Source organism: Haliotis asinina, chromosome 8 (genome assembly GCF_037392515.1).
Source record: "Haliotis asinina isolate JCU_RB_2024 chromosome 8, JCU_Hal_asi_v2, whole genome shotgun sequence".
In the NCBI taxonomy this organism is placed as follows: domain Eukaryota; kingdom Metazoa; phylum Mollusca; class Gastropoda; order Lepetellida; family Haliotidae; genus Haliotis; species Haliotis asinina.
Window position 1 is genome coordinate 680,475 of NC_090287.1, and position 26,081 is coordinate 706,555.

The following is a 26,081-nucleotide window of genomic DNA, read 5'->3' on the forward strand; positions in this document are numbered from 1 at the left end:
GACAAGATCAGAGGGACCTTTCAGCCAACTGCTTTCTGCTAGTTTGGAATCACTAAATGGTCTTGCGCCCTGGTCTGCAGGGTTACAATTTGCAGGGACGTAGTTCCATTGATCTGGTGTTGAGAGATTTCTTATTTGAGCAACTCTATTGCTAACATAAACTGAAAACCTATTGGTTTCATTTCGTATGTACCCTAGTACGATACGACTATCTGTATGGTAATGAACAGTGTCCATTTGTATGTCCAGACTTTCACAAACGAAGGAAGCAATATTCACAGCAAGTACTGCAGCACAAAGCTCCAGGCGTGGAATCGTATGACCATGGGGCAGGGCAACATTTGCCTTACCCAAAATGAAGCCAACTTCATCTTCCATCTGTGTATTTGTTGTTTTCAGGTAGGCCGCTGATGCTATTGCTTTCTCTGAGGTATAAGAATAAACTTGAATTTCCTTCCTTACTGCACCTTTGAAGGAGTGTGAAACAAATGTCCGAGGAATGCTAACGTTTTCGAGATAGCACAAAGAGTCTCTCCAGAGCTCCCAATCCTGCTGATATTCTGAGGACAAAGGGTCGTCCTAGTCGACTTTGGAAGTTGTTCAGTCTCTTAGTAGAAGTTTGCCCCAGTAAGTACTGGTGCAGCAAATCCCAATGGGTCAAACAAACTATTTACCGTGGAGATAATTCCCCTTTTTGTGAATGGCTTCTCTTCATGTGATAATCTAAATGTGAAAGTGTCACAGTTTACATCCCAAACCATTCCTAAACTCCGCGGTAGTGGAAAGTGTTTGAGGTCTTTGCTCCGATCTTCTGGAGGGAAGGTCCAATACTGCTGTGCAATCTGACACAATTTTGTGGAGACGGAGGTTACCACAAGCCTCTAGGGTGTGTGCTCTTTATATAGCATGAGGCTTATTGTTCGTCAGGCATCGCCTTGGGGACTGCAAAGGAAGGGGTGCCACCCAATTTCCATCTGTGCCTTTGAACATTCCATTCTAATTGACTTTTAGGAACTCTATATCGTTTACCGAAAGACCTCAAATATTGACGTTTTACACTTTTCTGCATCAAGTGATTTAAGGCTCAGAACCCCTTTCATCGAATGATTCTCTGAGTTCGAAGTTGTGTGAGCACTGATCAAAAATGGTCATACGTCCATCACCCAGTACATTAGTCTTATTCACTGATACACTTTATGGCTGGTGCGCCTTAACAAGACAGATTTCCGGTCCCTAAACGCTGATCGAGCACATGGTGCACTTTCACAATATCTCTGCCAACCAAGAGGTTGATGTGGGCGGAATCATCCAAAGGAGGAATTAATCCTGCTATGTCTTCAAGATGGGGATAATGTCTTGCTACCTCAGGGGTAGCATTTCCTCTCTATGTTTAGGAATATGGTTGCATTCTATGAGAGTAGGGAGTTCTAAACTGCCACTAGAATCAAGTGACTCAATGACAAATCCTTCAGCCCTTCTACCAGAAGTCTGAACTGTGCCAGCACACGATGAGTGTGTTTAAGGGACATTATTTCCTTTGGTGCCACACGGGTCAAAGAATGCGCTACGAGCAAGGGTGACGTTGCTCTGATCGTCCAGCATGGCATACATCCCAACAGCTCGTTCAGACTGTCCCATTGGTTATACCTTAACAAGTAAAGTCTTAGCACATGATTTGCCTCTAAATGGTTCGCCACAAATCTGTGTACATTTGCTTGTAACTGGGTCATGCTTCTCACTCATGTTCCCATTAGAGATTTTCTCCCCGCTATCGTCTCTGCTGGGTATCTTCATATCCGAGGAATGGTTAGTTTGGTCTTGGTCTACATGCAGAGCAGTTGCATGTTTTGTGCTGTCACTTTCTGAGCATTTCACAGGTTCCCTCCACAGTTTCTCTATATGACGGGGGGAAGAACAACATCTAAAACATAAACGATGAGTCCTCAAAAACTCTTTCCGTTCATCGTAAGATTTGGTTCTGAATCCCTTGCACTGGTTGCGTGCATGTCTTGTGTGATGCAATTGGCATCATTGTCATCTGAAGTTTGCTCTTGCAAGACTGCAGTTTTGTGCGCATATACTGAGGATCGTGCACGCTTCCTTAGATCCTCCAGGCGTGACACTATTACATGGGTCAAAAGTTAAACTTGGATCATTCTTGATCTTTCTGACTTCCCTTAGGAAATCACCAAACAACAGAGAATGGTGGGAATGATACGTTGTGGTACTCCTTGTACCTGAAAGCTGTATTTGTCCATCTTTCTTGTAAGCTTAAGGGTAAGGGTAGCTTGTTGACTATGGGTATTACACCAGAGGAGGTGTCAAAATATGATAAGAGAGACCTGTATTTGTCATTGTGTTTGACGGTTTCAGTTTCTGAGACTAGATCAGACAAATCATAGAGTGTTTTACTGTCCTTATAAGCCAGGTTAGGAAAGTTAGCCAATCTGGTCTTCAGTGTAGTTTTAACAACTTCAGGGGAGCTATACCGCTTGTTCAATCTTTCCTAAACACGCTGAAGTCCTCTCTGAGGATTATGAACATTAGCAGTTCTCAAGTTGAGGGCATGTCGAGTGGACTCAGGCCCTAGCCATTTAACCAACAAGTCAAGTTTTTCCCTTGGAGAGACCTGCAGTTCATTCATAACACTGATAAATGCTGCCTTCCAAATACAAAAACTTTCAGACTGATCATTGTAATTTCTGAGACATGAGAGAAGTAAGTCTTTCTTCAGCTAAAATCTAGAGAACTCAGAAGCAGGGGTGAATGATAGAGCATTTGCATTCAATGGTCGAGCTGTAGGGTCAGTAATACCTTGGTGCTGAGACATGCTACAGTGATCAATGTCAGGATTGTCAGGCATGATCAGGCATTTTCTAGAGCATGTTGGATTCGAAGGTTTGGTGCGTAAGGCTGGGTGTGCTCTAATGGCCCTCCTTCACCTGCAGGCCCTCCTTCACCTGCAGGCCCTCCTTCACCTGCAGGCCCTCCTTCACCTGCAGTCTAATGTGAAGTTGACATGCTGGGTGTGCTCTAATGGCCCTCCTTCACCTGCAGGCCCTCCTTCACCTGCAGTCTATTGTGAAGTTGACATGTTGGGTGTGCTCTAATGGCCCTCCTTCACCTGCAGGCCCTCCTTCACCTGCAGTCTAATGTGAAGTTGACATGCTGGGTGTGCTCTAATGGTCCTCCTTCACCTGCAGTCTAATGTGAAGTTGACATGCTGGGTGTGCTCTAATAGCCCTCCTTCACCTGAAGTCTAATGTGAAGTTGACATGCTGGGTGTGCTCTAATGGCCCTCCTTCACCTGCAGTCTAATGTGAAGTTGACATGCTGGGTGTGCTCTAATAGCCCTCCTTCACCTGAAGTCTAATGTGAAGTTGACATGCTGGGTGTGCTCTAATGGCCCTCCTTCACCTGCAGTCTAATGTGAAGTTGACATATTGATTAAAGTGAATATGACTTGACACAAGGTACTTATAAGTTCATCCCACAACACAATACCATGCAGCAAAGTACGCAATAACTGTGAAAACATTACGTTCCTGTACAGCAGTATGCCGTATGCCAAGGCGCAAATCAAATGTAATGAAGTTTCACTTCAACATGACAATGTTGCACAGGATGGTTTGTCATGAGATATCAGTGACAGCACATTTCCTCATCTGTTCTTGACCCACATGACATGACATGTTTTCAAATCACAATTGAGAGTCTTGTAAAAGGTTGATGCACATGAAACTGACGACTTACAACGTCTCCATTCGACTGGAATACAAAGCTGAGTGAATTACGTAAACAGAACTGGCAGCTTCTTGCTGACATGGCTGCCCTGTACAACTGACCAGTGTCCGTGTCCTTGGGACGTTGAACGATGTTCGGTGACTCTGGTACGATGCAAAAGTTTCCGGGTCCTACGAATCGGCTGCATGAATCCATTTACTATTCCGTCTCACCCCCAAAGTTGTGCCGAACGGGGGATCTAGCTGTCTAGTTTACCCATAGCCCTCCCGATGAAAAATAACTTCAGCATTATTAGTGCATCCATGTTTCATTTATTACAGGAAGGCTGACTGTACACAGTAAACCGCTGCAAGTAAACAATAGGCAGAGATATATAGTCCGTTCAGCAGTTGCATCAATTTTGACCTAACATATAACATCACTGTAATCTAGATCTAAAAGTAGAGTCTGGCCGTGACAGGAAATTTTACTTACAGAGAAGCAACAAAATTCACACATATTACGTGTCATGTGACTTATCTTCATTATGAGTGTATGAACAATGCCTTGAGTACATATACTATGGTAGCCTGCAGTTTGTTAGATTTATCAAGTCTGAGTTGGGTGAAAACCCAGTGGCGCGCGAATGCGCTTTTACATCGAACATAACGCTAACTGTCGCCCAGGAGAGTATACCTGCATACCACTAAAAATACACCAGTTACTTTGTAACGGAACACAGGGCATGTACATATATATCGCTTATGTCGCAAAGTAAGGAATGCACTGGAATGTCTGCTTGTTTAAGTAAATAGGCTAAACAATGTTTCCAAACAGAAATACATCAGAAGAGCTTTTGCTTGGGTATGAAGCGTCAGTGAACATGGAACACGATGGCAACGCTCCACACTGTTCACTAATAATTCGGTCCTGTCATATATACAGAGGTGACTGACCTCCGTGGTGCAGATCTTTACAGTTACAGTGAAGCCTACAAGAACAGCTCTGGATCTAACAAGCCTAGAAATACAATCAGGGTCAAGTTAGGATTCGAACCTATTAACCCAGTGTATTATGATGCACCCCATTTTGATTTTTTCCTGTGATACTTGAGAGCATACAATGAACGTCCGCCCAAACGAATAGATAAAACCCCGTATTGTACATTACGTTTGTGACCGACAGACATGCTAATGAACTCAACACCTTGATCTGAGTATGCATATCACAGCTCTGACACAATGATCAGTGGCAGTCACGTTCGGCAAACATCATAAACAACACAGGGCTGCCTTGGACAAAATATACAGTGTTACAGGTTAAACCACACGTATATCTGTCCTCGACTCATTGTTTGTATACTGCAATACGTTCCAAGTATCTACAAACTAGCGGCCCTTCACAAAAACAAAACAACAACAACAACAAACAAACAACAAACAAACAAACAAACAAAAATTACATGGGCACGAATTGTTTTTGATTCAGTGACATCTTTTGCATGTGCTCTGTGTGTAATGTATATAGGCCATGGTTGATATAATCTGTGTCATCTCATGTACAAGTTTGTACACGAAGATTATTGTCAAAATGCTTTGTGTGTAATTTAAATATACCATGGTTGAATTCAAGATAATCTGTGTCTTTCTGAAATACAGCTGCAGCTGAAATACAGCTGCCTTCGTCTTCACATCCAACGTTGTATAACTTGTTACAATCCCAATATTTCATACGAAAAACAACAACTTGGTAAATACTCAGACTGAACATTCAAAAGGTGAACATCGTTTTGTTGGCATACACACCTCCACATGTCATATTTTTTCATATTTTTTCTTGCAACATAGTTTGATTTCACGATCTGAACTGACGTTGGCTGAAATGACGTGCACAGATGTGGCCAAACTGTTAATTAGCAAAGGGATCACGCACCTTTACCCGATCTGGCCAAGGTCCATTACTAATAAGTCATTGCCCACATCTCCCACTAAAGACACAGACTTAACGCCGAATCTTGGATTCTGTTTCTTTCTATTGTTTTTAAGTCCTATTTACTCGCAACGTTTGAACGAACCTGTGGGTCGTTTGTTCAGACAACAATGCATCTCGGTCGCTAATATAAAATGGGGGCACACGGGGGGATGCCAGCAAGTCTGTCTTCTCGGGAAGAGGAGGAGAAGGAGAACCATTTAACAACCGGATTATTAGAATACTCAAGGCTGAAGGTGAGTTTGGAGTCTCCGTTTACTGGCACCCAGGGCTATACAGGTGTATACATTGCTATACGGTACACAACAGGGCTACACGACAGTACACTATGTTACCTGCATATACGCAATATGTGGCCCATGTTTTTTCTTGTCTCATGAATATGGATAGCATGGCTATAGCTGTTTGTGAGTTTGATCCAAAACTACAAATAAAACATTTTGATTTAGTTTTGTACATCTGTAGAAACCATTCTATTTCTGTTTTTGTAAATTAAATTTTAAAAGTTCTATACCAGTGTATGGATGCTGGCCGACAAAAGATTTACACAGTCCAACTTTACAGTCATGTGACAAGGTTTGAGGGGTTATGAGTTGAAATGTTACCAGGAAACTGCGGTGAAGAGATACCTTTAGATTCGTTTCATAATGACATCTGTTACAAAGCAACCTGCTGTTAAGTTGCTGCATTTTCGCGACTCTTTGTAACTATATAACCGACAGGTTACCAGTTTTCATGTATTTTGTCCAGGGTGGAGCAGGTTCAAGTGAATCAGGGTATGTCTCCGAAAATGCAGGTGGAGTTATCACACCCTATTAGAACAGGGGCGTTACCTCGTCGCTTGTTATATTATCGGACGGCAAATGGTGACCCCACGTACCGATTATTGTTGCCAAGTCCTGAAACAGCATCTTCTCAGAAAACCTAATTACTGCTTTATAGAAGTGCGCTTCTTAAGATTGACACGGTTTTCATAACACCTCATTTTGAGTGCGCATGCGAAGTCTGAGATCAGTTTGGAGAAGGTATAGGTTTACATTTGGAATGACTCCAGATGAAAGTTGTGTGACGTATTGCAGGACTTCCCGAGTAGTCTCCTTTTAATTCACTGTATTATGACAAAGGCTTGGATACACTATCAGAAAGCAACAAATAAGTAAATTGCCCCAAGTCAAAACAACAAAAATCCCGTTTACTTAAAAGAATCCGTTCTTCGAATCGAGATTCATTATGGTGTAAAAGGTTCGGGCACTATCACCTTGCCAATGACAAGAAAAAATATTTCTCAATGGTCGTTTTTCACATCAATTTCAGAAGAAACAAACAGTTTTCAAAACCCCAGAAATCAAATCGAGCATAAAAGCATCCAAAATACCATACATGCAAATGCGATGTGTTGTGCAGAGTAGAACAGAGTAGTGCAGTACTGAGTAGTTACAGTACTGAGTAGTATAGTAGTTAATAGTTACAATACTGAGCAGTATAGTAGTGAGTAGTTATAGTACTGAACAGTTTAGTAGTGAGTAGTTGCAGTACTGAGTAGTATAGTAGTGAGTAGTTACAGTACTGAGCAGGGTTAGCTCCATGTCACCTTTCCTGATCAACAGGACTAAATGACGAGTTAACTAAATGACCCATGTTAGCTTGAAATAAATTTGTAACAAAGTTTCTTCTGGACAGTTTGTAAACTGGTTGATTGTAATCAAGGCACTGGACATCCTTTAGGTTTTCAACCTGTATGGCTCCAGCACGAGGGTAGAAGGCCAACTTCCAGGGAAGCAAGCCTGTTACCTTTGCCTTTCATATGAACTGCATAGTGGTTGGCAGGAATGTCCATTGCAAACTTGCAACTAATGCTGGTATCAAGGTCACGTAGCACCACCTAAATAAAATGTCAATAATTTGTGAAGCTGTGTTATCAGTTCGTACATGCAGTGACAGGCTTTTGTCGGTTCAATAGTTTCACTTGGTCAAATTTATGTAGTTCTTCGTATTTTTGTGATATTAACCGATCGATGTCTTGTGTTAGGAGAACATTTGAATATCGTCATGAAGTCTCGGAGCATTTCTTCTGTTTAAATTTTTATTTTTTTTCTAAACTTTTACAAGATTACAGGAGAAACCTTCACACGGTCGACCGCAGAACATTCGCGTAAAAAGGTGGAGCCTAATTAATCACTGTTTCCTTAAGCCCTGGTTCTGCGTATACGTTTAATCGACCTTTGTGTTGTTTCAAGGACCGGTTAATTATGACAATAACTGCGACATGCACAACCTGCGTCATCTCCCTTGTAGACGGTGTTCGGTGTCAATATCTGGATACATGGGAACATTGACTTATAGTCAGGGGGAGTATGGGGAAGGAGGCAGTACACACCTGCCACGACATGGACATCGTCGACGGTAGTAACTGTCCCTGGAGTGTGAACACAGTGTCCAGGTAAGAACAATACTCACCAGGGTGAGACATAAACTCGCTTATGTTGACTGTCGTCATCAGGTTCCTCCATGTAGCGACCTGAGAGCAGTTCACTGTTCTCATCGATACGTTTCTTGTAAAACTCGCGTAACTCGATAACCTTGACGCCTTGGCTGGTGGCTCATCGCGTGTGCACTTATTCCTATCTGGTGAAGACTTATATACGTTTAGCTTCTTGAATATTGCCATGTTTTCATCCTTATATGCAATTTATAGTCTTCGCATAGTAGGACATATTGTCATGTCGTGAATGATTTTATGTTGGAATTGCAAGGGTTGTCGTAAGAGCCGACTAACGGGATCGGGTGGTCAGGCTCGCTGACTTGGTTGACACATGTCATCGGTTCCCAGTTGTGTAGATCGATGCTCATACTGTTGATCACTGGATTGTCTGGTCCAGGCTCGATTATTTACAGACCGCCGCCATGTACCTGGAATACTGCTGAGTGCGGCGTAAAACTAAACAAATTCACTCACAGGTCAGCTTGGACCCATTGAATATGGACAAGTCGGCCTGGACACCATCAATACGGACATGTCGGACGGGAACCCATCAATACGAAAAGGCCGGACTGGCCAGTTCTCAGGCATATTGTTTAATAAGTGACATACGCGTTTCTACATTCATAAGTAATCTCTGCTACAAGACCTGCGTAGTCCCAACTGTATCATAATCAGGTGACTGTCTGTTTATATATAATTAACATCAAGCTCAGCAATACCGGAGCTGACGAGGCTTTACAAACTGTTGAAGGTAAAACACATGTGCTTCCAATCATTCCATCAAAAGTGATAGTTAGACCATAAATATATGTACTGACAGATGATCTTCAACGGGAACACATGTACACTTAAATGTTATTAGATGACACGTAATGTATTCAATGTTATATTCGATAAAACCACATTTTCAGATGTGAACGTCTGTCCTAGACGTGTATCCTAGATGTGAATTCCTAGATGTGTATCATGAATGAAAGTAATATTTAGCTGTTGACCCACTGCTTACCTTCACAGGAAACACTGTTGGGGATATAAAAACAACATCAGTATTTACTTTGCGTGGAAACACAATGTCTGACACAAATTTCAGGTATTTGACCTGAGCTCTTTTTAATGTCATTTCTTTCCAAGCTTCAAATTGTCACAACTAGGAGCAAAAAATGTGTTCATTTTTTTGCGATGATAGAACGTGTCCAAACAGTGATGACGACATCCCCTGCATCGTGTGCTGTGACAACGACAACGTCTTACAGCCCCCTCTTCCAGCTACAGTGTGTTGCCTCATCTCCTGTAACGACCGGAAACCAGAGCTGGCCCTGACGTCAACATTCGCCGAGTGTGTTAATTAACGGCTTTATAAAAAGCGAACGACCAGGACGTTAACACATTGTCTTGTTTCATGTGGTTTGGTTTCTACACGGAGAAACCCATGGCCGTCATGTTGCATACTGTCACTTAACCCGCACGCGTCTTACATAGGTGTCACCCCTCCATGCGCCGAGCTCAAGGCCATTCAGGGTGTTGACGGGGATACTTGGGAACGTTTCACGTAAAGACACGACAGTTTGATCGTTTGTGCAACAAGTTCATAGATTAACGTATTGTTTTATGTAAGGGACATAATCTAATTGTGCATCTGATACTCCCATAATCATATATGGTCTGTGTGTCAGGTTGCGTCAATTACATTCACGAAGAACGTGAATTATTTTTATGGATCTACAACTTCTATATAATGTATTTAGTTTCAGCATAGATTCTACATACGTAGCCTACACAGAATAAAGAAAAAGTATGTACATCCAAACAGAACTTATTCTTTACCTGAATGCCAGTCAAAGAAACAGCAGTTAGGTTTTCTGTATCAAAAGCGTTCACAGTCACAATAATATGACAAGAAACTTCTACTAAGAGCACAGTTCATTTTGACATTTCGAGTATTCCAGATAAATGTGTTCAGTGTCGGAGAGTGACGTCACTAGATGTGCGTGATAAGGGAGACTACCCTGTAGTACAGATACTACCAAACACAAACACAATCAAAGGAAAGATAACTACCCGAAGGAAAAATAACCACGTTAATGTTTCAGAATTTGTCCAAACTGGTAACTGACAGATCTGGCGTTTGGTCCTCGGGACGTTGATAAATTCTTTCAAAATTGTTAAAAGAAAACATATTTTATTGGATATCAGAGTAGTAAAATACAGACAGCGAAAATTGGAGCTTCTGGAATAGTAATCTAGTTCAAGGGAAACTTCCATTTTTGATAATTATTTAAAGTCATCCTTTTTGCCATATAATCGTATGGTTACTTTAGTATGCATGGACCGAAATATGAAACAGATGGGCTGGTTATGTTTTCTAATATACTATCTCAAATGGACAATCGGTGGAGGGAACTGTCTGTTTGATCATTGGTAAACAAGTCGTCGACACTGATCTGAGGGGGGTGTACTTACACAACTGTCTGTGCGTCTTTCAGGATGAAGTTTCAAATCATTCCAGTGTGAGTGCTGTGTGATAAGGACACTTCAGAGCACCCCTGACGTCACCGTTTTGCAAGACAAGCAGTGAAGTCATTTGTGGTGGTTGGTTAACAAATCTCATGTCATAGGTCTGTAAGACAGATAGTGGTCTACTGGTAGTGTTTTCCTCAAACATCAGATTTAATGTCCTTTCAAGACAGTGTTGTAAATGGAGGATACACGAAATATGTGTACGAAATAACTGACTTTCAACAGACGACATTTCACAGCCGACCTATATGTGTGCATATCCCATGTAGAAACAAAAGCAGACTGCATCGACAGCTAGTCAAGTATTCCAGCTAGTACTTGCGGGTAGATGTTCGTGTACCCGGGAACTACACGTGCAGCCACCGTGTCGAATCTTCTTATATTGTTTGGACAATCAGTCAGTATTTATTGGGGAAAGATTTTGAAAGTATTGTTTGCACAACCTCCAGTCATGACACGAATCTTATCCATTACTGGTCTAGTCTCTGCTTGAGACAATGTGTGTTGTGACGTTCCCTTGTTTACTATCAAGAACTGGTTAATGGGCAGTGCAAGTTTGCCCCGTTGCAACACGTGTACCAAACAAACTGCCGCTCACAATCTCAAACACACTTTGCCTCCCTAGCCCATCAGCACTGGATGCCATTTTGAGAAGATTGCATTTTTTTGGGAAAAAAGTTTTTGAGATTCTTCATAGCAGGATGTATGACCCTCTAATAAGGAAGAGAACATTAAAAACAATATTTAACACCGAGGCCCGCCGTCATCTTAATATCTGGACACTAATCCCCGCCTTTAATCTGGACAGGCAACTAGGAAATATTGTCAACATTTCCTGGCTCGACTTGCTCAGAGGAGCTCTCTAATACATTCACGATACAAAACCGTTTAATAAACAGATACCCATGTAATAATGATAAATATATATAATGATGTTGCTGTACCGTGATTACTATAACAGCTGGTTGTATTTAGTTTTGAACGTCTTCTGGTACAAACACATCAAGATCCATCGGGAAGAAGAAGTCTCTTACTTGATTCCTAATTCGCGGATTAATCGTTCGTGTAAATAAGGACACAATAGGCATTTACGTTCTTAAGTCTAAATTTGGAGTCCACCACCGTCCTGTATGGTCCCCGTGCCAAACTGAATATAAGCCAGATAACAAAACATCCTCGGGACATTCCTGTTGTCGAGACTCGCAGCCTGTTGTCTGCCGGAATATGACACACAAATGAGAACTGCCTTTTGTCGGTGAAGGATATCATACATGGACGTACATATATTCTGAACCAATACTGGTTTTGCATGATTTGTGAAAATTCTTTGTGACATTTGGAAAATAATTTCTTTTTGTTTGAAAGGACTGGTTTTGTCGTAAGTTCTTACCTTGTTTTCGTTAACAGACGGTAATGTCCGTTAAAGCGACCATCGACACTAAGGATATTTTCTGTCTTCTGATTATAACCATATTCCCACCCTGGGGTACGTTACACCGTGGCTATTGTTCTTTATCAGAAGACAAACTGTCTGTGGTGTCGATGTGGCGATTTTATGTGACATCTATCTCTTTTTAATCACGTTAAGTTATAAATCATCATAAGTATTTAAATTTCTTATACAAGTGTTGGTGTTATTGAAGTATCACCACTGACAAATATCAATGCAACATCTAAAGTCGATATCTCCATCTTACCTCCATCACTAAAACCTCGCTGTGAAGTATCTGGTATAAAACGTTCCTTTATATCTAGTTACTCAACCTCGGAAAAATCACACGAATATGCTTTTTATGCTTTGTGGTTCCTGTGGACGATAGTTGCGATACTTTACAAAATAACACATTGTTACTGATGAAATAGTTTCAAAAGTGTGACATAGTTATGCGTGCATATTTGTTCTATATTTGTTGGCTTTTTCCAAGTAGGCCTTCTCGTACCAAGTCTTGCATATTTGTGTACCTCTCCCTGCTCAGGCCACTTAAGTTAAATCCATTGTTTACACATTATCTATGAGCAAACGTTTGTTTCTCACCCATCTGCTGTATCTACGTGAAGAGATGCCCTGGAGGCCCAGAGGTCAGGTGATGTAACAACATGCCGTGACGTCATGTTTGCAGCACGTGCCCAGGTATGTTTAGGATCTAGCCGCTAGTATTTGCTGCTCTGTGTATGGTCGAGGCAGCCAACTAGGGGTTAAAAACCCCCGCCCGGATGCCAGTGGTTAGAATTCCACGTTTGGAGAGGATTTACAAATAGTTTCAGCTATTTTTGAATATCCAGATCGGAAAGTTTCATTTCTAGGCTCCCCGTCCAGTGAGAGAGAGCTCTACTCTCTCTGTCTGTTGTTTCAGGAGAATGATCTACCTCCGGACCTTGTGCCTACTACTGGCTGGTCTTCACATTGCCTACTGTCAAGACAAAAAGAGCCATGGTAGGAGTTTTCTTTTTCATAGCTATTCTCATGTGCAGAACTGTGTATAAGCATGCGAAAATGACCCATCATGGTATCAGCAATTTGAGCTTGCATTCATGTTTTTTTTAAAAAATATTTTGTCCTTATATTGTGTGTAAACATACGTGGAAAGCCTAGCATGGAGAGTACTGTCACCGACACGGGGATGACGCCGTATACATAGCCGAGTGCATTATAAATAATCAAATGACAGAAGATTATGAACAATCACATGAACATATTTTATGAACTTAACATGTTTCTCTTTAAGCAAATTTTCAACTTTTAGGTCGGAAATAGTTTTATTGTTGTACAAATGACTGATACTTTCCCCCCGAGTAACAGATTCTGTAATGTTTCAGCTATCGCCACAACTTCAGGTGACAAGAAGATATTCTGCTACTACAGCAGTTCTGCAAACGCTCGACCGAGTGTTGGGAAGTTTTGGCCGGAACATTTAGATCCATTCCTCTGCACACATATTATCTTTGCCTTCGTCGACATCACCGAAGATGGAAAGGATCTTAAACCCAACAACTGGAACGATTTGGGGGCTGATGGTAAATTCTGAACACCTTTTCATGGATTAGTTACATGTAGCATGTGAGTGAGTGAGTGAGTTTAGTTTTACGCCGCACTCAGCAATATTCCAGCTATATGGCGGCGGTCTGTAAATAATCGAGTCTGGACCAGACAATCCAGTGATCAACAACATGAGCATCGATCTGCGCAATTGGGAACCGATGACATGCGTCAACCAAGTCAGCGAGCCTGACCACCCGATCCCGTACATGTAGCATGTGATTGTACAGCTAGGGCCTTTGTGATTGTACAGCTAGGGCCCTACACAAGCAATAGTGGATAGTCTTTTTCTTTATTTGGACATTTTTTTCTCTATTACCAGACTTGTCAATGTGTCTACATGAATACGATATCAAGGTCTTGTAACGATGAATACGTTGTTCTTCTTCTATAGGGCTCTACGAACTGGACACTGACCGCTTGGTCACAGTGTTTAGTCCACTTCGTCCAGAAGACACAGTGTCTCAGACATTGAAAGATCACTTAATGGCTTGTCCATGGCATCATCAAAGAATTTCAGGCCTCCACAGAATATAAACATACTTCTTAAAAGAACAACCATTCATGATATGGCGGTAAAATATAGAGCCCGTATGTTATGTGGATAGATAGTAATCATGCCAATCACTGTTTGTCTCCTCCAGACTCGATTAATTATTGAATGCCGTCTTTCAGTTAACAATTACGCGACTTGCATCGTGCTGCTGTTGGTTCAGACGATTCTTTAGACTGAATAATATCAAACACTCTTGTAACCTGCATCTTGTATGTAGGCCTGTATGCACGGACCATGAAGTTAAAGGAGAAGAACCCCAAGCTGAAGATCCTCCTCGCTGTGGGCGGGTGGAAGATTGGCTCCAAGCCATTCATCCCCATCATGGAAAGCGAAGAAAACATGAAGACCTGGGTCAAGAATGTCGTCAAGTACCTGAGGAAGTGAGTACTTTAAACTAATAGTCCGCATTTTTCAGAATTATAAAATGCCTAAATAGTGCAGAGTGAATTAGCTTCCACTCAGCAGGCTCTGTAGCATCGACAACATAACGAATGAAAACACAATGATTTTCACAAAGTGGTCAATGCAAAATATATTTTACCAGCAATTAGCAGATGTTTTTGAACAGCAGACACATGGCAATTTTGAAATCTTGGTGAAAGGAACAAACTTGATTGTACCTAAACGCCCAAACCGGAGCTGGTGGCATAAAGGGTGACTTGACCGTTGTAGTTGAAGACATTCCACTTGTAGGCTTTTTGTCATTCTGAATGTTTATACATCGATCTAACTGTGAAACTGATGAGGCCGTCTTTTTGGTTTGCTTTATGTCTTAATTAGCTGAGTTAATCAGCGGAAGGGAGTCTCATGTTCAATGCTGTGATCTGTCTAACAGTCAGGGTGTTACAGAGGATGAAGTAGGATATTGATGAAATCATTGTCTAAAACATCTACTGTAGCAGAGTGGTTTCTTGTTTAAAACCGCACTCACCAATATTCCAGCTGTATGGTAGCGGTCTGTAAATAATTGACTAAAGCAGAAAATCCAGTGAACATCGATGTGTACAACTGGGAGACGATGACATGTGTCAACCAAGTCAGCGAGCCGGACCACCCGATCCCGTCTGTGACCTCTTAAGACAAGCATAGACACTAAAGGCACTCCTCACTTTGAACTTCACGGATAGACTGTAATAACATGTGAGGACAACTGTTGCAAAGCATTAAGAGTGAAAGATCGTAATAATTAAGTAAACAAGAATAACGGTCTGGGATAAATGGGATGAACCATGGAGCAACGTGTGATGACACTTCCTGATATTCCCCAGATACGGTTTTGATGGTCTGGATATGGACTGGGAGTTCCCCGCTTGGCGAGGCAGCAAGCCCGAGGACAAATATGGCTTCACCATCTTAATGAAGGTAATACAAGGCTACCATTGTTCTACACGTTCCTGGAGAGGGACATGCAAGACGATATAGGGCAGTGGAATGGACGCCACCTCATTCATACTTAATTGCCTACTCAGGTGTAGTTTGTATGTAGATGCACGTTAGCTCACATAAAAAACACGTTATCTATCTATCTATCTATCTATCTATCTATCTATCTATCTATCTATCTATCTATCTATCTATCTATCTATCTATCTCTCTATCTATCTATCTATCTATCTATCTATCTATCTCTCTCTATCTCTCTCTCTATCTATCTATCTCTCTATCTATCTATCTATCTATCTATCTCTCTCTCTATCTCTCTCTATCTATCTATCTATCTCTCTATCTATCTATCTATCTATCTATCTATCTATCTATCTATCTATCTATCTATATATCTATCTATCTGTCTTTCTTATGATGTACATAGCTAGGCATACCATGCGCCATTAAAACCGGTTTTAAACAAGAGTGTGTTTATGATTGTCACCCGATTATTTTTTCCATTATTGTCACAAACTATCATCATATTGTGACCACTAACTGATATTGAACGGACATATACATTTACTGGGTTATTTCTAAAAGGTTCTCCTTTGATAAAACATTTTTCTGTATCCGAAATTTTCGCATAATTTTTAATAAGTACAACTTTAGTTTCATCTTTGCTTCCACACAGTTTTCAAGTTTGACAAAAATACTCTAATTAATCCATTTTTCTATGCAAACCATTAATAGTACTGGAAAAGAGAAAGCAGAACGGAACGGAAAGCAAAACAGCTGTGTAATATGATGTAGGCATATGCAGTGATTACGTTTTTTATAAATTCATTTCATTTTTGAAGAAACTAAACAAAATGACTGAAAGCATAGCCCTGTCTTACTCCTAGCTGGCTTTTGAAACATCATGATTATGTCTGATACCCTTACATTTTCGTAAACACTGCATGATAGTTTATTCATTTTCCTACTTAAACCATTCCAGAAAGATTCCATAGTTTATTTCTGTTTACCGAATCAAATACTATCGAGAAATCTGTGCATACCATTTATCACCTTTAGCACTTAAATATTTCTGTCAAACTGTACCACAACGCTGTATTTGTCGGGTATTTGTCTACAAGCTTTGTGTAGCATGGTATTGTAGAGGTAACTATGAAACTATCACATATTTGCCGGGTATCTACAAGGTTTCTGTCTTTGGTCCCAGGGACTGTATGACGCGTTCGCTGAAGAGTCCAAGGCGTCGGGGAAGGACAGGCTGATCTTGACTCTAGCCACCGCATCCAGCACATTCTACATCGACAAGGCCTACGAGGCTTCGGAAATATACAAGTACGTTACCTACTGGTCCTAGTGGTAACTTTAGCATCCATTACGGCTGTGTGTTGCCATGTCCCCTACAATAGTCAAGCTGACAGATGTTGATTATATCATTCAACATGATTGGTTAGTTCTGAAAGTAACACGGTCATCATTTAAGGTCACAAGAATCTAACACGATAGCTAATTACACCTCTCAAAGATGTGACGATAACAGGAGTATATATATATATGTTAACAATCTGTACTTTCACATTGTCACCTGCTGATTGTTGACGTTGTGCAGATATATCGACTACATGCTACTGATGACGTACAACTACCACGGGTCCGGCTGGGAGAAGACCGTGGGTCATCACAGCCCACTCCTCCCACACAGGAGTGATCCCGAGGGTGAACAGAGGCAGCTGTACCAGGTGAAATGACTTCACGTCTACCGGAAAATGAGAACAGCATTACTTATATACAAATATGACCTATATAATTCTGTTTGATAATAAAAGGAAATATGATTCAAGAACACCTTGCATAATGATTACTTGGACTTCCAAATAGTATAATGAACATTAATACTTCATATTGTATACTGATTATAAAGACTTTCAGATGGTGTGACGCTTATAAAGGCTTCCACATTGAATAATGATTAAAAAGACTTTCATAAAGCATAATGATTAAATTGACATATTGTATAATGATTAAAAAAGCTTACAAACTGTATAATGACTATATCGGCTTCCAAACTCTATAGTGATTAAAAGGGCTTACATATTGTTCAACGATTACAAAGGCTTCCAAATTGTATAAAGAATATATTGGCCTCTAAAGTATATAAACATTATAAAGGCGCCCATATTGCATAATGGTAATAAAGGGTTTTATTTGACATCATGATTACAGAGGCCTCCAAATTGTATACTAGTATTTAATCTAAAGGATTCCAAATTGAATTATGATTATCAAGGCTTCTAAACTGTATAAGGATTACAAGGGCGTTCATATTATGTAATGTTTAAAGAGTCTTCCATATTGTTTAATGATTATAAAGGCGTCTAAATTGTATAATGACTATATAGGCTTCCATGTTGTTTAGTGATCGTGTGAACATCCATATTGCATACTGATTACAACTGCTTTCAGATAGTATGACGATTATAAAGGCTTGCACACTGTGTAATGATTGAAAATACTTAAATATTGTATAATGATTAAAAAGACATATTGTATAATGATTAAAAGGCTTTCAAATTGTGTAATGATTACGAAGGCAGCCATAATAAAGGGTTTCGTATTGCACCATGATTATAAAGGCTTCCAAATTGCATAATTAATTTAAAGGCTTCCAAATTGAAGAATATTTATGAAGACTTCCATATTGAATGACGATTATAAAGTCTTTTATTTTGTATAATGATTAAAATGGCTTCCAGTATATAATGATTATTAACACTTCTATACTTTACAATGTAAAGGCTTCAATTGAATTTATAGGCTTCCATTGTGTGTAATAGTTACAAAGGCACCCATATTGTATAATACAGGCTTCCATATTGTATAATACAGGCTTCCATATTGTATAATACAGGCTTCCATATTGTGTAATGATTATAGGCATCTATATTGTATAATGATTATAAAAGCGTTCACATTGTATTTTGAACATGTTTGATTATATTACCGGTAAATACCTACGTCATTAAGGTAAAGGTGTTAAAGGAAGAATATCTTTACGTTTCAGCAATGGTCCATCAGTTACTGGTTAAAGATCGGTGTTCCCAAGTCTAAGCTGATTGTGGGACTCCCAACATACGGCCTCGGGTTTAAGCTGACGGACGAGAAGAATCATGGCATAAGGTCTAGTGCCGAAGGCGGAAACACTAAAGGAAAATACACCGGCGAATCTGGCATTCTGTCATTGTACGAGGTACGCAGCTTATAAAATAATAATAATATTTATTTATTCACCAATCAGTTTTTGTTTGTGAATTCATTGGTTTGTACGTTATTCTATATTTTTCCTATCCTGTCTTTTAGAGTCATGTGGACTGAACAATCCTTTTTCAAATTAAGACTTTTGTTCGTTAATTATCTTTAGGTATTGCTCAATATGCCTGAAGTTTATGTGGTTCCGGGTGTCTATGACACTGCCCTGGATTACTTATTTTATGTTGTAATCAGATGTATTTAGGTGTATCGTTGTGGTAACGACCATCTGCCCCGCAGTCTTTGCCTCATTAATTAGGTGTGGATTTCAGTCCTGCGGTACGGGTATATGGCACTGAAGAGTGTGTTATATCAATACTTGGATGCACAACAACTAGCCTTATGTAGTTCTGTGATAAGATGTATTCTTTCTACACATCTGATATTCCCCTTACTGTCTGATGTAGATCTGTGAGAAAATCCAGCACGAAAACTGGAAAGTTGAGTGGATCCTTGACCAGAGAGTACCGTATGCCCATGGCAAGGGAGAGTGGGTCGGCTTTGAGTCTCCCGACAGCATAGCACTGAAGGTAATGTACTTCCTGATGACACACCGTCATGTAGAGAACGGCCACGTACACCAATACACCTGTAAGTGCAATGTAAGTGAAACATAAGTGTTCCTCGTGAGCTTCTCCATTGAAGACTATTAGTCAGTATTTTGTTTTATCCCATAGTTGCTAGGTGATTGGTGATTGGTTCGAGTGTTCCACGTTCGATAACTGTTGAGCAGTCTCATCACAATGCATGTCTCAAAAAGTGAGAAAACCAAATACTACCAGTAACGTCCCAAGTATAAGACCCATAGATCCTTGTTTAGAGACGGATGCAAGGACGATGACCAAGTTGTCAGTGCCACAGTCACTGGATCCAGGACTGTTTCCTCAAGAATTCATTGCTGATGCCGTTTTTAAAGATTCATCATCTTGCCTTGAAAATGTCACTTCCTGTCACCCAATCATTCTGCATATTTTAGAACATTATACGATCTTTCTACTGGCCAATGTGTCAGAGTCCTCTACTGAATGCCGAGTCATCCAAGCATGGCAGATAGCACAAACGTCGGCGCTGCAGCTAAGGCAGCTCTTGACAAGCCGTTATCTCCTGATCCCGTATAGTGACTTCAAACCAATTATCAAAAGCTGAACTCTGGACCTTATGCTAAATAGACGATACACTCAAGTAAGAACTAAAGTTCATGAATTGAAACCAACAGATAGTTATAGATACTGGAATTGTCGGTCAAGATCTGGTAATTATACGGTGAGGTTGATGTCGTATAGGCCACAGTCGGTTTATTCATGCTCAAAACTGATGGCGATGAACCCCGTATGTGTATATCTTGCGATGGAGTGTTCGCCGTTAAGCACATACTACTTGACTGTGCGGAGGTTTCAGATGCAAGGGACTCAGATTATGAAGCGACAAATTCTGAGGAGCACCCGTGGTTGGCTACTTGTAGTGACTGTACCTGTACTATAAATTGTAATTATGTACCACGAATGACGAATTGCTTGTTTTTGAGTTTGGTGCTATAAATTACATCGAAGACTTGACCTGATTCGTGGTGGCGCTGTATGATTCTCTCGTGAAACCTTTTCAGTCTTGAAACCAGTAACAGCGAAGTACTGGCTGCTTTTCAAACATTTAACATGCTCTAGCATTGTATATAAGTTATAGATACCGTGTAGTCATCATGTTATGGATATTTAATACACCCATTCGTTTCTGACCGCCGTGTTTTGGTCTTGACAGCGATTTCCTCAAGGTGGCTGTAAAAACAACTGAACAAATGTAGAAAGCTGATACATGACTCTCTGAAGTACTGTTTTCTGCAGACTGGGTGGTCAAGTTTCCTTTGAAAGTTACATGTTCACACAGAGGGATAAGGGCTCGGGAGCACGTGACATGCATGCTGCAGAATGGACAAACTATTGGAAGCGGCCACTCACTCACAATGTGACAGTGTTCCAGCGACCATCCCGGCTAATGTTTGTTCAGTAGTGAGTTGTGAGTGTCTGCAAGTTGAAAGCAATCACCAAGATTGAGAAACTTAGGTGCATGATCCAATACAAAGTCTAAAAGTCCTTTTTAAAACCAAAGTTTACCAAGTCATAAAACGTTAGCCAAAGAAATTGTGCGGAAACCCAGAAAGGATATGAGTGAAGCTGTCAGCAAACACGTACTTGTTGTAATGTTCACAAGAAGACATGGGACAGATAAGAATCAAGCCCCAGACCCTTGAAGTAAGGAACCTTTTTAATATTTTAATCCCGGGAAATGTGTTGGTTACCCGTCTGTCAGAAACCACGTGGCAAAGTGTGGTTTAGGTGTCGATAATGTGTCAAACTCTCAACAAACAGTCCAGTTTATGATCACCTTGGTGTTATTTGTGTTGCTAAGTGTCTACACAGGCCAGTGTACGATCGCACAAGTGTTATTTATTTAGCTTCAGGAACACAGGCTGTTTGTCAGTGAGGTATTGAGAGTAGGGATTACACGCAGTCGGGGCTAGCAAGTACACGCATGCCTGACTGTGCGTGGAAGTGGTTATGTAATAGTGATGACGAATGGCAAATCTGCACACCGCACATATCTGCATAGGTCGTCCCACTGTGTTAAGTCCTTAGTCTTGTCTGGTGGCATGGTAGATGTTGTCATTGCATCGTATTGTGTGTTTTTGTTGTAATGTCGACACTTTAGAACGCTATTCTTCTTTTGAAACTTAGTGAATTATGGACACCTTAATGCAGATGTATGTAGTTAACAAGCTGTAAAACATAGCTGGGAACAAGGAAGAAAGTTAAAAGGAAAAACAAATCTGAAAGCAGGAAACCGGATTGAACATACTTCTAGCCATGGACGTTTAATGACACACGCGATGTGTTATAATACATCCCATGCTTATACTGCTAATGCATTCTTCATGGTTCAAAGTTGCGGTATTAGTTAGATCTTGACGTTTTATCTTTGAACGCGATATTTTTTCTTCAGTGCAGTTAGTCTGGATTATTCTTTCCAACAACAATGTTGGTATCCGTCATGAGGAGTGTCTGTTTGTTCATAGATGGTGAACATGTGTCCACATCTTTCTCACAACGCCATTGTACGGATGAAACGGAAAGCTGGTATTTTACCTTCCACGGAACTACAAGCACGTTATTGGGGTCAAACAATTTATGTCACTATGCGCAAATGCCTCAATTATCCCTAGTTTCGACCACCTCCGTGACCTTGTGAACCAAGAATCTTCCCGGAGAGTTCAGTGTTCGATGCCTCTGTCCCACCAAAAAGTACTTGTTGTTTGCTTGCGTGGCAGTCGACGTGAGAGGAGATCAAACAAACACTAGTGTTCGTGGAGTTGGTATACTCTGGTGTGCAATATACTATAGCTTGGCTAGCATGGTAAAATCGTCAAACGTTGAATCGCATTTAGCTCACTTCTTCTCATAGTTCTTTGTTTATTCCCAGGCCAAGAACATTATCAAGCGTGGTCTTGCCGGCGCCTTTGTGTGGTCAGTGGAGATGGACGACTTCAGGGGTCACTGTGGGGGTGCCAAATACCCCCTGCTCCGAACAATCCACGACATCCTTCTGACGGACCACGGCACCCAGGTGACCAGTGTAGCCGGACACACGGACTCGCAGCCAGACCCCGGTGAGACTTTGTAGGTTTTCATTGCTCGTATAATCAGTCTTGATGTAATCTTTTAAACTAATGATAGACGTTATTGTATTGTTCATTCTTCGTTTAACGATTTTTCGTAACAGTAGTTTCAAGTGTAAACAACTAATATAATACTTGAGAATCATTTGCTTAAAACGTAAGACCAGTGCATTTGAAGACTTGGGATAAAGATGTTGATCAAGAGATTGCTAATCATCAGGTACTTTGTACATAGATATGACATTATTCTGTGTTATGTTAGGATCACTCAGTAACGTCTAATTATGCAAATATCATATACTCGTCATTGTTTACTCCTTACATATATTTGTATGCTTTCATGTACGTCATAGGTCGGCGAATTAGCACACTTACAGTAAGACATTCTTACGAGAGCTTGGTCATACATTGACATGGAACTTGTCTGACACCTGGTGTCTGTGTACTTATCTTGGGGCACTGATTCCGTGTTTGGGCGCAGCGCTGTATGACTCGGTTCACTGGTAGGGTCAGAGCTACACCTTATATCTCGCACTTCATCGTTTCATCTTAATATATTCAAGCAGGTAAAAGAGTAGGGACAGCGTTACGCCTTTGATACAAAATGGTATAATGGCTGGGACAGCGGAACACCTTTACGTAGAAACCGGTAGAAAAATGAAGGATAAAAAACGAAGAAAACGGTAAAATGGTAGGGACAGAGGAACATTTTTCTACAAAAAAGATAAATTGGTAGGGACAGAGGAACACCTTTACGTACAGCATGTTAGAATGGTAGGGGCAGTGGAACACCTTTACTGCAAAAAGATTAAATGGTTGGGACAAAGGAAAGCCTTTAGGTATAAGACGTCAGAACGGTGGGACAACGGGGCATCTTTCCGTAAAAAATGGTAAAATGTTAGGGACAATGGAACGGCTTCACGAATAAAAGGGTAGCATGGTTGGTGCAGCGGAACGCCTTTGATACAAAGCGTTAAAATGGCACTGACAGCGATACGCCTTTTGACACAAAACGGTAAAAGGGTACTGACAGCAGTATGTGTGACACGGCTCGTCTGCATATACATTGCGATTAGTGGAAAGTTTTACACATTGTTGTAGGTCCGATGTTGACGATATAGTTTACTGTAACATCAAAGTGAGTCAGGGGATGTGGTTGTGTGAGTGAGTTTAGTTTTACACAGTGCTCAGCAATATTCCAGCTATTTGGCGGCTGTACATAATCGCGTCTGTACCAAAGAATCCAGTGATCAACAGCAGGAGCATTGATTTGCGCAAGCGTAGTCGCCATAGTAGACTTATTCTACTCCGGATCTTAACTCCCGATACTCCGGGTATCAGCGCTACAAATGCCACAGCAGATGACGGAAGGCACTGAAGGCTAAACATTGCGTTCAGGTGTGATGTTCAAGTGTTATGTTCAGGTGTAATATTCAGGTGTAATGTTGGACATAACGGAGCCAGTGCTTGGAGACGGTGTATATTTCGGCCAGAAAACATGAAATGGTTGTGGTTGTTACACTGCATGTATTGATTGGTAGGTGTTGCCTGGTTGTGAGAACCTGCTCATGTGTGATATAACCAAACAATATCCAGGGTTGTGTAGCAATGTGTATACGTGAACCTGTACTGTATCAGTGACATGACACTCCTACTTACATAGAAGATGTTTTCTTTCGTTGTGCATTGGTGTTAACGATGTTCTCAATATGTGTCTGTATCTTTACCTAACCCGAGAAAAAAGTCAGCCATTAAACGTATATGTTCTTTCCAACATATATTCACCTCAAGGCTTAAGAATATACATGTATCTTTCGTGTACACTTGATATTTGATAAGTATTGGAAGCATACGATAACAAATAAATAGGCGAGACCGCGTACTGCACGTTTCAAAGTCGGAACATCACGGTGTCCTTTGCTTCATCACATGGTATATTCTCCAGGAAACATTGACTGCAACAAAGTCGGCCTCGGCATCTACAAAGACGACACATCGTGCCTCCACTTCAACCTGTGTGTTCCTGCCGACCCCAAGGGCTTGAGAGCACTTAAGATGGTGTGCCCCAAGGGCACCAAATTCGATGACGAACTCAAGATCTGCAACCATGCTAGCAAGATTGACTGTTAACCTTTTAACTGTTCCTATCACTTCATCTCAATACCCATGTCTCATCTGTGTTTGCCATTGTAAATATTTCTGCTCACTATGTATTGACATGCTGTCCACCACATCGACATGCTTCCATCCCAGCTTGACCGCTCATCTCCCATTAATTCACCACTGGTCACCTCAGAGACGTCAATGATCTTCGTCAGCTGCCTACCAAACCGCAATTTCTGCAATCTCCTACAAATTATGACATGCACAATTCCAGATTAACCGGCCGCAGAACCTAGAAACACAGGACTGACTGTAAAACATCATAGTGTGTTTGTTTTATGAACAAACAGCCATTGCACATTTGGGTATGTCGGACAGCTTCAAGAACTGTAACCAGTACCAGTTCCAGTACGAAGATCATTAATGTTGTGTGAAGGAGGCCATGATTCCTCACAGAGCCATAATATATATCCAGCTGGGTTGGGGGCAGGTGATGGGGTAGGGGAGGGGGTGCCCGAGTACAGGACTAGTAGTGGACACATACAGTAAATACGACTAGTATAGAGCAAGGCAACGTTGCAGAAGCTGAATGATGTAGAGGAATTGTTTACATATTACATATGTATTCAGACTTTTAGTATGATAGGTTACAGGTAATATAGAGTTCCACATATTCCCCTACTGGGTACAGATTAAAAACTTCGGTCTCATGATGTCTTCCTTCTGAACAGCACACACAAATGAGTGGACATTACTAGACAAGCAGGGCGTGTGTTGTATCAGTTAATCTCTCCTGATCTCCGTGTAGTATGTAAAGATGTTGCTGAGGAATGTATGGGTCAGTCAGACAGCTGCTAGTCTCACCAAGTAGTCGATGTATAATACACTTTAACCCGATTAGAACGCTTCCCCAGGACATGTACAGTCACCCCGGCTTTCCCTCCAGCCAGAACTATGGATCTGGTCCTGATCATCCATTGGTTAGATGTGTATATACTGAAACTGATATCAAGCACTCCTATTCTGTTATCTGTGGAGAACGTGATCGTCAATGTACGCATGTGACGAGTCCCGACTCAAGTAGGTCAACTTGCGGTCTGTCCAGACCTGCACTGACGTGTAACGGCTTTCAAACTGTATCATAATTACAAATAAAATGTGATTTTGTGATGTTTCTGTCTTATTGATCAGCTCGTCGAGACGTCAGAGGCGTGAATGTAGGCTGGGAAAGGAGGGACACGCTTTGGAGAATGTATGAATACCACACATCGGGGACCTCCTGATGCTCCGTTGGAGATTGAGGGATCTCCTGGAATACGGG

General features: G+C 41.0%; 1 protein-coding gene across 1 annotated transcript; it reads left to right on the forward strand.

Moving 5' to 3' along the window:
- Positions 1-12,867: 12,867 nt before the first annotated feature.
- On the forward strand, positions 12,868-25,930 carry LOC137294796 (chitinase-3-like protein 1). Its single transcript, XM_067825909.1, has 10 exons — positions 12,868-13,145; positions 13,529-13,726; positions 14,522-14,684; positions 15,573-15,666; positions 16,895-17,019; positions 17,294-17,423; positions 18,746-18,931; positions 19,398-19,520; positions 22,462-22,648; positions 24,603-25,930. The coding sequence occupies exons 1-10, from the start codon at positions 13,070-13,072 to the stop codon at positions 24,785-24,787; spliced, it is 1,467 nt and encodes a 488-aa protein (XP_067682010.1). The 5' UTR covers positions 12,868-13,069; the 3' UTR covers positions 24,788-25,930.
- Positions 25,931-26,081: the final 151 nt, after the last annotated feature.